At 34.3% G+C, this 17,875-nt stretch overlaps 1 protein-coding gene across 1 annotated transcript; it reads left to right on the top strand.

Moving 5' to 3' along the window:
• The first annotated feature begins 5 nt into the window (after positions 1 to 5).
• On the top strand, positions 6 to 16,817 carry Psmc2 (proteasome 26S subunit, ATPase 2). The gene is made up of 12 exons (XM_027926442.3): positions 6 to 154; positions 5,402 to 5,439; positions 6,091 to 6,172; positions 6,876 to 6,975; positions 11,041 to 11,172; positions 11,769 to 11,841; positions 12,252 to 12,347; positions 13,181 to 13,345; positions 14,315 to 14,402; positions 16,090 to 16,292; positions 16,386 to 16,482; positions 16,567 to 16,817. The coding sequence occupies exons 1-12, from the start codon at positions 85 to 87 to the stop codon at positions 16,722 to 16,724; spliced, it is 1,302 nt and encodes a 433-aa protein (XP_027782243.1). The 5' UTR covers positions 6 to 84; the 3' UTR covers positions 16,725 to 16,817.
• Positions 16,818 to 17,875: the final 1,058 nt, after the last annotated feature.

Below are 17,875 nucleotides of genomic sequence, written 5' to 3'. Positions count from 1 at the left end.
GAAGGGAAAGGGAAAGCACCACCGGAAGCGAGGAAGATGCTGTGTAATCACTGAGAAAGTAAGGGAGGCACTCGCATCCTAAAAATGCCGGATTACCTCGGTGCCGATCAGCGGAAAACCAAAGAGGATGAGAAGGACGACAAGCCCATCCGAGGTCAGTTGAGACAGGCATGATCTAGGAGCTGGGTGGGACCAGCCTTGGCACTGGAGAGGAGCTAGATTCTCGTCCTGGCTCGGTGTTCTGTTCCTTTCTGACCCAGTAATTTAGTCCGGGGCGGCAATCCCGGGCCTGCCTTCTCTCTCGTCCTCCTCCCGCTTCAAGTGGTGAATTCATCTGTTGCTGGTCGAATTTTTAATTAATTTCCATCTCACGGGAATTGAAGATGTTACGCACTCTGCAGGGCCTTACAGGCCTGCAGAAATTCCCTCGCCTGGCGGTGTTTGGTTACTTCATCCTCTTATCGAACCTCCGCCAACGGCCCCCAAAGTGTGACAATTTGGTACTATAACAGTGTAGCCAGAATCCTGAGACAACATTGTCTTTAAAATAACAACTTATTTGACTAGATAATGCATTCACAAGTTTCAAAATTCGAGAGTTAGGAAAGAGGCATTTTGAAGTCTCCCATCCTTGGCCCCAGCCACCAGCTTCTCCATGGAAGCAGCTAATGTTGACATTTTACGTAGCCTTCTAGACGTTTTCTATACAAACAATTCTACTTTTGTATTTTCTATTTTTTTTTTACATAAATACAGCATGCTCTGCAGGCTTCAACATCTTGCTTTTTAAAAATATATATTTAGAAATAATTTCATTGTAATGCTGTTTGTCTTTCTGCATCTATATAGTATTCCATCGTATGGGTGTATGATAATATATTTAATAAGGCATTGATGACGTTTAGATTTCCCTGGTCACCATTGTAAAGCACCTTGTTTATATAACTTCCACGTGAAGTTGTAGTGTAAATTCTAGAAGTGGCGTTGCCATTTGTTTCTTTTGAGCTATTTTAAAATGTTATGGTGTTTTGAAATGTTTTTCTCTTACTCTTCCCTTTTGTAACTTCAACTTTTACTAGAACCCCCTTTTCACCATTTACACCCTCCTCCCAAAGAAAAAGCATTTTCTGTCCTCATTCTACTCTAGTCTCCTTGAAAGTCTTGTAAGACTGAACATTTCAGAGGTACTAAGTACCTGTGAGAGAACCTAATCACAGAAATTCGCTATTTGATATGCATAGTGATCTATGTGATTCTCTATATTGTTTTGTAAAATTAACAAATTTGGACATAGTTACAACTAATATGTATATTGAAATTCAGGTGTTTCTTAATCGGTATCTTATTTGATCTTTACAGAAACACTGAAGGTAAAATGGTGTTATCTCTGTTTTTCAGGTGATGAAACTAATACTAAGATTTTAATGTTTTTACAAGGTTATCTAGCAAATACATGACATTTTTAGGCCTAGCCCCAGGTTGTTTCATTCTCAAACCCCTTGATGTTCTGGCCTGCTATTCTGTGGCATCATTTTGAGTATTTTCAGTGGTTGTGTTGATGATCACTGATCACCTCAATTCTGGCAATTTCTGTTATCATTGCACTTTAACCACCTAAGGAGTTGATACTGTTAGACTTTATTATTAACAGAAGCTACTTAATTTCTATTAAACTTCATATTTCTCTTTCCATCACAACCTTTTGCTCTTCAGTCTTCATTATCACTGAACCTTAACCTGACCTCACTTTTGATCTGTTTCAATCTGGTATCTTATTCTTCCCCGCTCATACTGTTCCTATTTTTTTGTGGTAACTTAGTATACCCAATTTTTGCTCATTGCATTTTTTTTTCTCTGTTTAATTCTGAAAGTCTCAGTGTTTCTTGTCTTTTCTCTGCTCACAGGCTGCCAACATTGTTCAAACAAGTCACAGAAATCTCATTGATGAATTTACTTCCAACTTAATCCTTCAGGTCTCAATTGAGAAGTATTGCTAATGCCCTTTCACTTTGTGGTTGTTTCAAATCTTTTACACATTTCTCAAGTCTTCAGTTAGTTCCGGTCTTCCTGGCGGATGATTTTTTTTTCTCTCTGCTGAGAAGATTGAAAATGCACTGTTAACTTTTCTATTATCATCCATTTTTTGTTTTGGTCCTGCCTCAGAATGTGATGTTATTTTCTGTCAAGTCTTAACCTTCCCATATCTGTTCCTGACCCTTTCCCTTCCTCCTCTAGAACTTTGTTTCATCAATTACCACCTCTTTTGTTTGTTTTCTTATGGGCTTTCCTTTTGTTCCTGTGAATATACTAATATCAATTTCATCTTAAAACCACACACAATTGGGAAGATTAGTGTTTTTGTTGTTGTTTTGTGTGTGTGTGTTTGCCCATGTTCGCAGTGCTGGGGATTGAACACTATCATTGAACTGTAACCCCAGCCCTTGTAAAGATCTTTCTATTCTTCTATCTATCCTTTCCAGCTACAACCCATTTTCTTTTTTTACCTGAAAGTGGCTGAAAGGGTGGACATGAGAGTTAGGAAGATTTGAATCTTGACTTTGCTTCTTACTTAGTGGACGAGTCACATTCAGTTTTTCTAATGTATAATATGGAAACAATTGTATTCACTTTACAAGTTTATATAGGATTAAATGTTATATCTATGGCATTTATTTATCTGTAGTCAGTGAACTTTTCAATAAATGGCAGCTATGATTACTATTATGCCTACCAGTCCATTTCTTCACTGCTGCTCCTTTTTTCTTTCTTTCTTTTTTTTTGGTGGTTCTGGGAATTGAAACCAGGGATGCTCAACCACTGAACTACATTCACAGCTCTTTTTTTTTATTTTAGACAGGGTCTCACTGAGTTTTCAGGCTAGCCTTGAACTTGTGATCCTCCTACCTTAGCCTCCCAAGTTGCTGGGAGTACATGCTTGTGTCACAGCACCTAGCTCTTATTAAGTTTTAAACCTCCTGAAGTTTGGTTGCTGTGTTTGTAAATCTAATTGATCATTGGTTTTTTAATCCAAGACCCTTTACTATTTTTTCAGTCCTAATCTTGATGTTTTTGACATTGTTACACTTGGGCCTCCTTTGGTTTCTCTTATTGAATCTTTCTGTTTATCCTCCCTGTCCTCACATGGTTTCTCTGCATTTTTGTTACTGGTGATTTCATTCTCATCTTGCACTGCTGCCTCTCAAATGTAATTCCCTAATCTTTTTTACTTCATACACTAGTATCTGAATTATAGAGCCAGATTACTGTCTGCCTTCCAGGTTGCTGCTTTGGGATACACTGGTGTTACAGAGTTCCCAAGATTGTGTCCTCAGATTCAGTAATGATCATTAGGTGGACTCATAGGACTTAGCATACTATTTTCCTTATTACTCTGATTTATTATAGCAGAAGGATACAAAACAAAATCAGCAAAGACAAAAGGAAAATGAGACACGGGTGAAGTTCAGGGATAAATTTCAAAGGTTCGTTGTGCTTGTGGATTCACACAGGTGCTCCTAATTTTCACAGTAACAATTGTGACAGCGTGTAAAATATTACCAACTAGGGAAATTTGTTAGATAGTCATTGCCAGTTTTTTTATTGGGGACTGATCATGTAGACACTGTCTGCCTACCACATACCAAATTTCACACTCTTCGAAGAAATGCAGTTGTATTTGTACAAAGGGTTTAGACAGTGAACTACTACTCATTGTCAGTTCTGGAAATGGTTGGAACACTCTCAAAAATTCATGTTTTCAGATACCATTCAAGGGTTAACCTTGTAAACAGAGCTTTCAGATGCCATGGTAACTCTTCTGAGAGGTAGAGTAATACAACAAACTTAAGAAAATTGAAACAGAACTGGATTTTCTCCTCTATTTTCATTGGTTTTTTAATCCAAGACCTTTTACTATCCAGTTTTTCTTATGATTTCTCTTAAAAGTTACCACCTTCTCTGGGATATGCAGTGTAAAGCCTGGGCATCATTTTGATTCTTCTCTTCCTTAGCTCCTGGCATTTAGTTGCCATGTGCTGCAGATTTCTCCTCCAAGGACTTTTTATCTAGCTCTTTATTTCTCTTTTCATTGCCACCATCATATGTCAGGCTCTTGTGACCTCCAAATGGCCTCACATACTCCAGTTTGTTCTCCATACATTAGCTAATTCTTCCTAAGGTACAGTTCCTATGTGTCAAGATGTGCCATGTCCTGTCTTAATTCACTCTAGCATTCTTGGACTACCTCACCAGGGCCCCAAACATCCAACTACTTAATTACTCATTAACCATACTATGTTTCAGTTAAATTGGCCTAGTTGGCAGTAACCTGCATGTTATTCTGACTTTTACTCATACTTATTGGGGAAGGTGGGATCCTGCCCTGTGAAAATAGCTTGTCCTTGTAGGCTCAAAAACGTTTTTTTCTTGAAATATATAGAGTTGACTTTTGTTACTCATAGTAGGTTTGTTTTATAAATTCTAGGAAATAGGAACTAGGAAATACTGAACCATTGCTCCTAGGGGAAATACACACATATTTCACATGGAGTATAATCTTAGATACTAAAAGTGACTCATCCTGTTAGATTGTTGTTTTTATTTTACAAAAAAGAGAAAACAAGTTCAAAAGTATTGACTTGCCTAATGCTGTTCCCATTAGCAGATTGCAGAGTTGGGATTCAAACCCATCCAACTGGTGGCTAAGTTTCTTGAACTATATTGCGTTGCCCCGCCTTCTCCATCCTGTGGTCTTCTGTATGAGAGCTGAAACAGGAGAGCATTCTGTGCATGATCACAAATGATTGCAAATGCACATTGGGGGATTTACACATAATTTTAGTGACTACACACATTCACTAATGCAGAATTGCCATTTAAAGAGGATTTACTATAAATCACCTGAAATTTCAGATAACCACTGTTAACATTTAGATGAACACCAGTTAGGGCTAATCTTCATATGTGTTTTAAAGAATTTTTATATAAAAAATTATATGCACGTCTTATATTTTTTTAAAACCTGCTTGTTTTACTTAAAATGATACTTCTTTTAGCTTTCTACTGTACTGTTATAATTTTTAATGACTACATTGTATTTCATTGTAATAACATAGTGTAATTTATTCAACTAAGATCCTTAATGGGAAAAAAACATGCTTAATGGTTGTTTTGGTGCATATTATATAAAGTACATAAATGTTAATCATGTATACTATGTATTCATCTATTTATTATGAATTATTTATTCATTTTCCCAATAATTAGGTCATTTCTTAAATCCAGGAACTATTTGATTGTTGTATTTATATCATTGTAATTTTACTCAAGTTTTGGCACTCAAAACAATTTGAATTGAACAGAAAAGTTGTTTGAATTTCATTTATTGTCATTTTTCTTTTAGCTCTGGATGAGGGGGACATTGCCTTGCTGAAAACTTACGTAAGTCCTTAAAATGTCTAGAAAACGTAAATATTTTATGTTAAAATAAAAAAAAGTTTTGGTTTTGTTCTTCCATACTAATTAGAGGAGAATGTCAGGTAGTTCACAGTAATCTTCACTGAAAAATTAATGACCTAAGCCTGTCTAGACTAGATCAGCGCATTCAGCAATCTAAGCTGCTTATACATACTTTTTATACTTTTCATAATTAAAGTGTGGTACTACATGGGAAGATATTTGAAATAATTTACAGAAATATTTACTATACTTATTATGTATGTAACTGAGATATGAATGATAGAGAGGTTTTTTTTATTATTATTATGTATTTGTTTGTTTATTTTATGGTGCTGGGAGTTGAACCCAGGGCTTCATGCCTGTTTAGGCAAGCACTCTACTGCTGAGCTATATCCCTGGCCCTTGAAATGGAAAGTTTAAATGCATAGAAACGGATTTATTTTTATTTGTTATCTTGCATAATGGCCAATGGTCTGGGGAAAAGTAATTGACTTAGGAATACTTCTGAAAATGGTACACACTCTGTGTTTCACTTCATGGGCTTTGGGACAATAAATACTAATAAGATTGTAATTGTTAAAAAATTTTATCTGTTGTTTAGTAAATTGTTGATATCTGATCTTCATCACCCAGGGTCAGAGTACTTACTCCAGGCAGATCAAGCAGGTTGAGGATGACATTCAACAACTTCTTAAGAAAATTAATGAGCTCACTGGTATGTATTTTTTAATCCCGTTTCCTCTCTTTAAATGTAATGTGTTAATTATAGTAAGAGTTTAAATGTAAATTTTAATCTTTCATAAATTATAAATTTTAAAAGAAATTATTATTCTTCCTCTATTAAGAAATTAGATCTTACTTAACAGTCTCTTTCACTGCTTTTTTACAAGGCTTAATGCTTATGTATTAAAAAACATCATCATCCTCTAAGCAAGTGATGTTTCTGTTGATGAAGGCCTTATTTAGTAAACTCCAACAAATGCAGCAAATAAAATTTTGAATAAAAACATTATTTCACATAGTATTGCTGGAGAGTATTGCAGAGTATTGCCTGGTAGTGGAAACTTTTCTTTTTGGGAACTTTAGCAGTGAAGTTTTACATTTTTTGACCTACATGAAAGATGTCAAGTATTTCATTAAATTTTTTGGTTTGATAATTACTTTAGGGCAGTAATATTTTCAAGTTGGGCGATTTTGCCCCCCAGGCCTTTGACAATGTCTGGAAACCGTCTTGATTCTTCTGACTTGGGGGAAGGCAATATTAGTAACATCTAGTGGCTAGAGGCCAAGCATGATGCTGAACATCATACAACATATAGGATAGTCCCCATAACATGCCAATAGTGCTAAGATTGAGAAAGCTTATGTTAGGAAAATGTATTACATTTTGGTAAATTTTGTTGTTTTTCTCTCTGTAGGTATTAAAGAATCTGACACTGGCCTGGCCCCACCAGCACTCTGGGACTTGGCTGCAGACAAGCAAACTCTCCAGAGTGAACAGCCTTTACAGGTTGCAAGGTATACACAATTTTCTGTGGAAATTTATTGTTATCTAGTATTTTCTTTTTTAAAATATTAATTTTTTGGTTGTAGTTGGACATAATACCTTTTTTTAAAATTTGTTTTTTATGTGGTACTTAGGATCGATCCTAGTGCCTCATGCGTTCTAGGTGAGTGCTCTACCTCTGAGCCACAACTCCAGCCTGTATTTTCAAGCACTTTTTAGACTTAGGGATAATGCAATAGTTTATAGGGAATTTTTATTTCAAATTCTGTATAAATAAAAACTTTCTACAAAAGTATCTGGAGGTAAAATTTTATGCAATTATTCAAAAAGACGTAACGTCATAAGTAAAAGATTAAAATGATACAGAAATATGCAGAGCTTATTATTAAAACCTCCCTTCTCATCTTTGCTCTCTGATTGCCTCTTCCTTAAATGTAACTACTGAAAAGAGTTTGGTCTTCCTATTCCTCTGCATATCTTTATGTGTGTATCAGCATGTAGAGAAACAAGTGGAAGGTTTTTTAAGACATAACTACACTGGTTTGGAAATCTTTCATTATCTTTAACATAGGCGTTACATATCTTTAACATTTACTTCTTTAATTTTTTTAAAAAGGGAAAAAAGAAATAATCTGTTGATACAAGCAAGCAGTTTGTAATTTTGTTATACATAGTGCCCTAATTAAACATTTCTCTGTGTACATGCATACATTTCTTTTTTTTCTTTTTTTTTAAGAGAGAATTTTTTAATATTTATTTTTTAGGTTTTTTTTTTTTTTTTTTTCGGTGGACACACATCTTTATTTTATTTTTATGTGGTACTGAGGATCAAACCCAGCGCCCCATGCATGCCAGATGAGCGCATTACCACTTGAGCCACATCCCCAGCCCACATGCATACATTTCTATAGGTTAGTTTACTAGAAGTGATTTATGGGGTCAGAGTCATTTACAGTTTTGAAAATCTGTGAAGCCAAGTGGTTTAACAGGTTTATACTCTTTACTTACTAAGAAGGTTTCAGTCAAATGCCTGTTTGCCTGATAGATTTTTGCCAGTTTTATAGAAATTTTTCATTTTAATTTGTATTGCACTGATTACTAGTACTTCTTATTAAACATCTGTATTTCTTTGACATGTTTTGCTCTATTGGGTTCTTATTAGATTTTAGAAACATTCATATATTGTACATATTAATCTTAAATATGTTACATTTTTCAAAGTGTGTCACTTAACTTTTTGGTATATTGCTGTATGAATGTTTTAAATTTTTAGAAGGTAAAATAAATCAGTACTTTCATTGTCCCTCTTGGATGTTGATATTGCTTAGGAAAGCCCACTCCAATCCAAGGCTACATACATATTCTCTAATGTTTTAAAATTTTATTTTGATTCTTATTTCTTTAATACAGCTAAAAGTTGGTTTTTTTCCTTCTACCCTCCTTGTATCTCTTTCTCCATCTTTTCGTTTACTCATTGATTTTTGTTTTATCATCATTTTAAAAACTTAATAGTTATGTAATAATAGCTGTATTTTCCAATTTCTAGAGATGTTCATTTTCACTTTCTTCAGCTGATTATTTTGTTTTCTACCTTCAGGTTCTAATGAGCACATTTACTCTTTGTGTATTCTAGATTCTACATGTCAATTTTTTCTTTTTTAAGTTTAGATATTAGGTCTTGGCTTCCTACCATGGAAGATGAGGATTTTGTTTGGGTTTGGGGTTTGTTTCCTCCCCCTTCATCCTAAAGGTGTACCCTTCCTATCCCCATATCCTCCCAATATAATTACTATTTTGTAATTTTGATTAGGTAAGTTTTCAATGTTTATATAATTATATCCAAGTAAACTCTATTCACAAGGAGCCAAGTGGTAAACTATGATTACTTTTTCCTTTCTTATACCACTTTTTGTTATCCCTGTTAGAATCAACTTGTTTCCGTCCCGTTTGCCTGGTTTTCTATATACTTTACTAACTTTTGAGTTTTTTTTTTTTTTTTTTTTTCGTCTAAATTGTTCTTCAGATGCATAGATCCATCAGGTGTTTTCTCAGCTTCATCTTCCTTGAGTATTTCCTAGCACTTTCTGGCCTGCTTTATTGCCCACCCCTAACTTCTCATTTTCAATAAATTTACCCAAGCCTTCCTCTGGCATTCCTTGCTACCCCATTTTACTTTCTACAGAACAGCGTTTAACAAACTTTTCATAAAGGGCCAAATGGTAAATATCTTTGACTTATTTATTTATTTATTTTTATTTTTACATACATGACAATAGTGTAATGCATTACACTCAATATTACCCATTTACAGCATAGTTTTTCATAACTCTGTATAAAAGTATGTTCATGCCAAATTATGCCATTATACATATATGTACTCTTTTTTTTTGCATTACAATTCTTAATACACATATATACCACAATTTATCATATCTCTGTATATAAGTTATGTTGACACCAAATTCAAATCTTCATACATGTGTTTTGATGTGTCCAACTACAACTAAAAAATGATGCACATGTGGTAAATGAGAGAAGAATCAAGAAAAATTGAATCCTAAAGGAAAATGAAGAAGGCAGACATCAGTTATCTAATGATGACTATCACCTTCCACCATCCTTGCTATTCCCCTTCCCTTTCCCTCCCACCCCTTTTCCCTATCTAGAAATAATCTTCCTCCCATGCTCTCCCTCCCTACCCCACTTAAATTGATATAATCAGAGAGAAATCAAACTAATTGTAGATATTCATGTTTAAAAACAAGCAGGATTTGGCCCACAAGTAATTGGCTGATTTCTACTCTAGAGAGTAGAGGTAATCTTTTGTCTATTCAAGGGAAGTACAGGCCACATCTTCTGCCTTCACCTGCATCCTATCTGGTCTCTGAGCCTTTGCTGAATTTGACCTAATCAAGGAAGATGTCTGCCTTCTTCATTTTCCTTTAGGATTCAATTTTTCTTGATTCTTCTCTCATTTACCACATGTACATCTGTTTTCTACTTTACAAAATTTAGTTGTGTATGGTCTCTTTAATATGTTTATTTCCCTTTTTTTTCTTTCTTTTTTTTTTTAGTTGTAGTTGGACACAGTACCTTTATTTTATTTGTTTATTTTTATGTGCCGCCGAGGATGGAACCCAGTGCCTTGCACATGCTAGGCAAGTGCCTTACCGCTGAGCCAAACCCCCAGACCTGTTTATTCCCTTTTAAAAATTCCTTTCTGGTTCTAGTGGCATTATGTTTAAAGAGGAAAAAAAATGGATGCTTGCATTGAATTTTTTGTGTTCAACCACAGGTCCTTGGAGGTCTTTGTTGTTTTCGTTTTTTTAATATTTATTTTTTAGTTATAACTGGACACATATCTTTCTTTCTTTATTTTTTTTAATTTATTTATTTTTCTTTCTTTATTTTTACATGATGCTGAGGATCGAATCCAGGGCCTCACACATGCCAGGCGAGCGCTCTACCGCTGAGCCACAATCCCAGTCCTGTTTTAGTTTTTTTAATATGATGTGAGGTAGGATGCTAGCTTAACTTTTTTCTGACTAAGATAGCTGTTTTCTCAGTGCGTGAGGCACTGGGTTCGATCCTCAGCACCACATAAAAATAAAATAAAGATATTGTGTCCACCTATAACTAAAAATTTTTTAAGAATCAGTAGCAGTAAAAATGTATTTAAAGAAAAAACTCATGAAAACACATTTACTATTGAATTTGACATGAGATAATATGACTGTCTTCTTTTAGGAAAAATAAGAAGGAAATCAAGATACAAAGGGGTATCCCTAATAATAAATAGGAAAAAAAAATCAAGAAATTTGAGAACTTCCTAATAAAATGTTTGGATTTAATTTTCCAGGGGTATGATCATTTGAAAATTTGGTTGCCTGGCTAAAATTGAGTGGATCCTTGGGGCTGAGCATAGAATGGAATCTTTAACAGTGGCCCAGTTTCTACAGTTCAGTTCAACATTATACTTGCTCATTAGTGTCCTACGTGTCCTGATAATCTAGTTACTTGAATTCATTATTAGTGGTTTAGATTTCATACTCTAATCAAGCCTTTTGCTGTGTTAGGTGTACAAAGATAATTAATGCTGATTCAGAGGACCCAAAATACATTATCAATGTGAAGCAGTTTGCCAAGTTCGTGGTAGACCTCAGCGATCAGGTGGCACCTACTGACATTGAAGAAGGGATGAGAGTTGGGTAAGATTTCTATTTACAATAAATACGCTTCTTTTATTAAAGACATCAGGTCACATTCATACCTTGGCTTTGATATGAATGAATGAATACAGTGCCATGTATTAATAATAATATAGTACAGTTGAACAGCCTTTCTTTTCCATCCATCTACTCCCTAACTTCCTATCATCTTCCCTGCTTTCCACTCTTAACTTTTGCTTTTTTTGTGTGATTTCAAATGTCATAAAGCAAGTACATAATTTTTACAGTTGAATTTACTGGTCCATTTAAGGTAGGTAACATGGTATAAGTAGAGGAGGTACTTGCTTAAAGAGAGTTACAAGGATTGAGGTAATGTCTATAGAATACATAATAATCCACTCAGTAAATTTTGTAAAATTTTCCCTTCCCCTTTGGGTCTAGGGTTTCATTGCACTTGTGTAGGTTGTTTGCCATGTCAGGCTGGTGTTTTAGTGTCCTAACTTTTAATGTTTCTCTTTGCATAACTGTGTTTCTCTTGCTTGCTTAAAAGTATGGTTTGAGGATTAAAGACTAAACATAAAGGCCCTTAGAAAGCTTAAAGAATGTGTTACTGAGTATGTTTTTTACCTCCTTAGTGTGGACAGAAATAAGTATCAAATCCACATTCCACTGCCTCCTAAGATTGACCCAACAGTTACCATGATGCAGGTAAGAAACTCTGGGAGGGAAAACAATTGGTTGGCATGGCTTCTAATACAATTGCATTCATTATTCCCAAAATTTAAGTATCTGGGCATGTATCAAAAAATTGCCAAAAATTTAAAAATAACTTTTCAGACGAGATAGTCCTTATCAACCTTTATTTTACTTGTTTGTCTTACTTGTTAATGTCATAAAGATATTGTGTCCACCTATAACTAAAAATTTTTAAAAAATCAGTATCAGTAAAAATGTATATATAGAGCAAATAATTCTAGGACACTGGGCAATGTACTCCATTTTTATTAAAATTCTTGTTTATAAGTCTGATTTTTCTTTTATGATATTGAGTCTACTGTACTGGACTAGTTAATCAAAAGTCAGTAATTATTTATGAAGCAATGTTATTGCTCTCTTAGGTAGAGGAAAAACCTGATGTCACTTACAGTGATGTTGGTGGTTGTAAGGAACAGATTGAGAAATTGAGAGAAGTGGTTGAAACCCCACTACTTCATGTAAGTAATTTCAATATTGCATTCACATTTTTGTGTTAGAAAGATGTAATAATCTTTTGTGTATTGAGCACTAAAATTGGTTACATATTAGAAAGCTGTTAAGGTTAATATTTTCCTGAATGAAAATTTTTGAAAGGGTGGGGAGGTAAATTACAGTATGTGAGGCACTGGGTTCGATCCTTAGTACCACATAAAAAGGAAACAAACAAAACGATCAAAAAGGATGAAATGATTAATTTGTATTTAAAAAAAGAAAGACCTACTATTTAGATCAGTAAAGGAAATTGAGATGTTACCTCTAGCACTAGGTTAAATATGTTATAGGTTAATTATAGAAGAAACTACGTATACTAATGACATCAAGAGGAAAAAAATTAAACTTAGATCATGAAAAATTAGGTATTAAATACCAGATAATACTTTCATTCTTTAAACACTAATTTTTCTTAAGGAAAAAAAAAGGAAAATGTTTTGTTCATAACTGTTCATAAAAGTTCATAAAGCACCTTTAAAAACCATTCAGGATGGGCTGGGGATGTCACTCGGTGGCAGAGTGCTTGCCTAGCATGTGTGAGGCACTGGGTTCGATCCTTACCACCACATAAAAATGAAACAAAACAAAGGCATGCTCTCCATCTACAATTACCCAAAACAGCAACAACAACAAAAATTCAGCCTTAAATGTTGGTAAGAGTCTATTTTACATATTATAGGTAAAGTAATATTTCTTATTTATATCAAATTATAAATTATGGGCCTAATATTGATGTAGACATAGTCTTATTTTTATTATACGGAAATGATAAATGAAAAAATTCTGTCTCTGTCAACAGCCAGAGAGGTTTGTTAACCTTGGCATTGAGCCTCCCAAGGGTGTGCTGCTGTTTGGTCCCCCAGGCACAGGCAAGACACTCTGTGCCAGGGCAGTTGCTAATAGGACTGATGCTTGCTTCATTCGAGTTATTGGATCCGAACTTGTACAGAAATACGTTGGAGAGGTAAAGTAAATTCATCAAAATCAAAGAATATATAAGTCTGTTGAAGATGAATGAAATTAAAATAGTAATTCACATTTTATTATGAGGGATTGAGGACTAAAATTTCTTGAGTGTGATTGTAATTGGTGATTGAGAAATCCAGAAGTCAGCAACCTTCACTTGTGGTCATTTGGAAAAAGACAACTATTTATAATTTGACAAAGATGCCCAGGTGCAGTGGTGTACCCCTGTAATCCCAGTGACTTGGGAGGCTGAGGCAGAATGATCGTGAATTCATGGTCAAACTCAATAAGTTAGCAAGGCCCTCAATAGCTTATTGAGACCCTGTTACACAATAAAAAATAAAATGACTTGGGGATGTGGTTCAGTGATTAAACGTCCCTGGGTTCAATCCCTGGTACAAGGATTACACGTTATACAAATCTGGTTTGTGAGACAAATGACCCAGAAATGCTTTGTGAATAAAATTTTATTTCAGGGACAGTGTTTTATGGTCTAATAAGAAAAGGAGAACATCAATTGCGTATATGTATGTATGTGTATATATATATATGCACCTCTATATATTTAGGCACTAACTAGGACTATGAAACCTATTAATGATAAGTATACTTGAAATAAGAATTAGAAAAGGAGCCACACAAAGTTGAGATATACTTTGATTTTCTGATCCATGTTCATAAGTCAAATTTGATAATTAGCAATTCCAAGTGATAGAGCAGATGCTTTTATTTCCTTAAGTTAGTATTATTTAACAGAATCATGAAAAATTAATATTGTTTTGAGGCTAATAAGATCAATTTGATGTTAGTAGTAGCAAACTTCAATCTTTAAAAAAGATTTAGGTAAAGATGGTTGAGAATACTCTTTAAGAGTTTAAGTAGTGAAACTTTTGAAACATAACTGTGTACTTTATGTTAAAAGATTTAAAAACCAACTCTGAATTAATAAATTAGTTTTTCTCTTTAGGGGGCTCGAATGGTTCGTGAACTTTTTGAAATGGCCAGAACAAAAAAAGCCTGCCTTATCTTCTTTGATGAAATCGATGCCATTGGAGGTATGAATGGTATTTTAAAGAAATTCTTTAGGATTGGAGTTCATAAGAGCTCTAAAGTGATATGTGTTAAAGTTCTATTATGTTCATCTTGTGCAAAATTTTAATTCTGACTCCTTTATGAGCTCTGGGACCTTTAAACCACAGATCTGCTTAAGAGTAGGGCTAAACCATAAAGGAAAAAAGAAATACTATATAGTATTGACATTTTTCAAAGCCTTTATTTTTGTACCGTATCATTATTGTGACACATATTTCTGCACTTGCATTAATAACTCCTACATTGAGATGAGTTGTCTCTTAATGTGAAAGCTCTTTGTTATAATTTGATTGGTGGTGATTATTTTAGTTTACATAAGTTAGCCTCATAGATTTGATGAGATACAGTATTAGTAGTCTAGGTAACTTATTTTAACTAAGCTTCAAGCTCCAGATTGCTCAAATTATAAAGGAAATGATAATTCCTGCCTTATGGGTTTTTGAGAGGTTAAAATTAAGTAATGAATGTGATAGACTTTGAAAACACTCAACTCTCCTATAGGCATTGACTGTTGTTGTAGTCTTTAATACTCCTTAGTGGCTGGAGAAGTATCACATTTCCATGTAGTTAATTGTTATTTAATAAACTGAATGACAAAAATGACTTGAACTATTTGGGTAATGATGTTAGGTGGTTTTAGATTGCATGGGCATTGTTGGGTTTGGACATTGTGCCACTAATGTTTTCAAAGGCCATTATTTGGCTGCAGTGTAATGATGTGTAGTGTTCTACTCTAATATCATCTATAACAAACCTTATAATGTCAGGGTACTTTGAGGCTCTGGTTTCCAAAGTAGATTGTGTAGAAAAACATTGTTTTAGGGTATAGGAAGCAAACACTAAAACTTCCTTTTGTATTTTTAATCTTTATTTAAATGTCCATTTTTGGTGTTTTATTAATGTATACATTAATAATATGTATTTATATAACTTACAAGTAAAAAAAGTATATTTGCAGGCTATTTTTTCCCCCATTTTTGCTATTCTGGTTGAAATAAGACATGAGCCTAGAGTAATTTCATATATCATTCAGCTTCATAATAAACTGCTGTGGTTTATTATATTATTTAGACATTTTAAAGGAAAATTTTGAGAAAATTAAAATAGTATGATAATTTGATAATATAGTCAAACATCCATGATAGTGCTTAAGTTGCCTTAACCAAGTATCAAACAATAGAGGTGGTTAAGTGATTTATAAACAAAATTCCTTAAAGGTCTTCAAAATACTGTAAAGGAGCCAAGCATGATGGTGCACCCCTTTAATTCCAGCTACTCATGCAGTAAGGTAAGAATACACAAGTTCCAGGAGACTCAACAACTTAGCGAGACCCTATCTTAAAATTAAAAAAAAAAAAAGGTACTGGTACTGGTGATGTATCTCTGTGGTAAAGTGCCCCTGCATAATTCCCACTACCTAAATTAATTATAATTAAACTTTAAAGGAGACAATGTTAAGTAAATCTGTGGTGAATTCTTTTAAAAGCAAAGATTCACTTTCTAATTAGTTTTGTGTACCTGATTTACTTCAAAGTAAGATGTGCATTTGTGCTAGAGGTAATTTGAGCTGAGACTGACAGTACCATTAAGTAGTGCTACTACTCTTGGTTCTCTTGGTGGACATGAAATGTTTTTCTCTTGTTTTCTTAGGGGCTCGGTTTGATGATGGTGCTGGAGGTGACAATGAAGTACAGAGAACAATGTTAGAACTGATTAATCAGCTGGATGGTTTTGATCCTCGAGGCAACATTAAAGTGCTGATGGCCACCAATAGACCTGATACTCTGGACCCAGCACTGATGAGGCCAGGGCGATTGGATAGAAAGATTGAATTTAGCTTACCTGATTTAGAGGTAAGAAAATTATTTCATTTTAGAAAAGGAATTCTTGAGTTTTTTCTGTGTTCCCCCCCCATTTTAATACTTTGTCGATTCCTTCATTTTTAGGGTCGGACTCACATCTTTAAGATTCATGCTCGTTCAATGAGTGTTGAAAGAGATATCAGATTTGAATTGTTAGCACGACTATGTCCAAATAGCACTGGTAAGAGAAAAGGTGTTGTTTATTTTGCCAGTCTGTCTGTTTGGGCGACCATAATTAAGCGTTTCTTTTCTTTTTGTTTAACAGGTGCCGAGATTAGAAGTGTTTGCACAGAAGCTGGTATGTTTGCAATCCGAGCACGGCGAAAAATTGCTACTGAGAAGGATTTCTTGGAAGCTGTAAATAAGGTCATTAAGTCTTATGCCAAATTCAGTGCTACTCCTCGCTACATGACATACAACTGAGCCTCAAAGGCTTTCAAATGACAACTTCAGTTAGAATCTTAAGACTTGTTAGTACCACCTCACAAAAAAAAAAAATAAATGGTTTAAAAATTGTATGCTTTTCCCCCCCAGATCTCTTTTTTTCCATAGTGTAAGTTATTGGTATATAGGCAGAAAAGCTTGTTACAATGTATGTTGACTTGTTTTGATCCACCACCATTTAAAGGCTTCACATTATTATATAAAGTGCTTGCTTAAACTATATATATTCTAGGGTTATGATGGCTGGTGGCTATATCATTATATCCTCCCATCTCCCCAGTGAAGAAGATGAAATGGATCTTGAATTAACAGATGCAAAAACTTTTCCTTCCTAATTTACTCATTGGTAGGGCTGGGATTCAAATCTAAGTTTGTTAGCTCCTTTACCTATGCACCTATTTTGCTCTTCTGCCCTCCATTAAAATAGGTCATCTACATATTGACCACATGCATTATGATAGTTTTCCTCCACCATGTTGAATAATAAACTTTTGGCCAAACCTTTTTTAAAGTGAAAAAAAATAATTTGATAAATATTTTGCTTTGCTGTTTGGCTGATTTCAAATTATCCCAGAATTGGTGATTTTTTGTATATATGACAGCGGAATGCATTACAATTCTTATTACACATGTAGGGCACAATTTTTCATATCTCTGGTTGTACACAAAGTATATTCACACCAATTCGTATCTTCATACATGTGCTTTGGATAATAATGATTGTCACATTCCACCATCATTTATAACTCCATGCCCCTCCCCTCCAACCCCTCTACCCTATCTAGAGATCATCTATTCCTCCCATGCTCCTTCTCCCTGTCCCACTATGAATCAGCCTCCTTATATATAAAAAAAAAAAAAAATTGAGCATTTGGTTTTTTGGGATTGGCCAACTTAGCATTATCCTCTCTAATTTCATCTGTCAGTGGTGATTTTAATAAACAGTGAAGTAGTAGCAGGTAAAATAGAAATAAAAATGTACACATAATTAATTTAGAAAATCCAGAGTTGGTTTCATTCATCGAAGTGGTTATTTTCAGTTTATAAATTTGTGCCTTAAAATTTTGGTAAATTTCTATAGTGAGGTATAAATATAGGTTCCATTAGAATTCCCAGTAGATCTCTTAGAA

This window comes from Marmota flaviventris, chromosome 1, assembly GCF_047511675.1.
Source record: "Marmota flaviventris isolate mMarFla1 chromosome 1, mMarFla1.hap1, whole genome shotgun sequence".
Classification (NCBI taxonomy): domain Eukaryota; kingdom Metazoa; phylum Chordata; class Mammalia; order Rodentia; family Sciuridae; genus Marmota; species Marmota flaviventris.
Note: the sequence above shows the minus strand (reverse complement) of the source record. Positions and strands in the feature narration are given on the sequence as shown.

Coding starts and splice junctions, on each gene's coding strand:
- Psmc2 (XM_027926442.3), top strand. CDS start 85: ATGCCGGATTACCTCGGTGCCGATCAGCGGAAAACCAAAGAGGATGAG. Junction 5,440..6,090: donor TTGCCTTGCTGAAAACTTAC/GTAAGTCCTTAA, acceptor TTCATCACCCAG/GGTCAGAGTACTTACTCCAG. Junction 13,346..14,314: donor TACAGAAATACGTTGGAGAG/GTAAAGTAAATT, acceptor TTTTCTCTTTAG/GGGGCTCGAATGGTTCGTGA.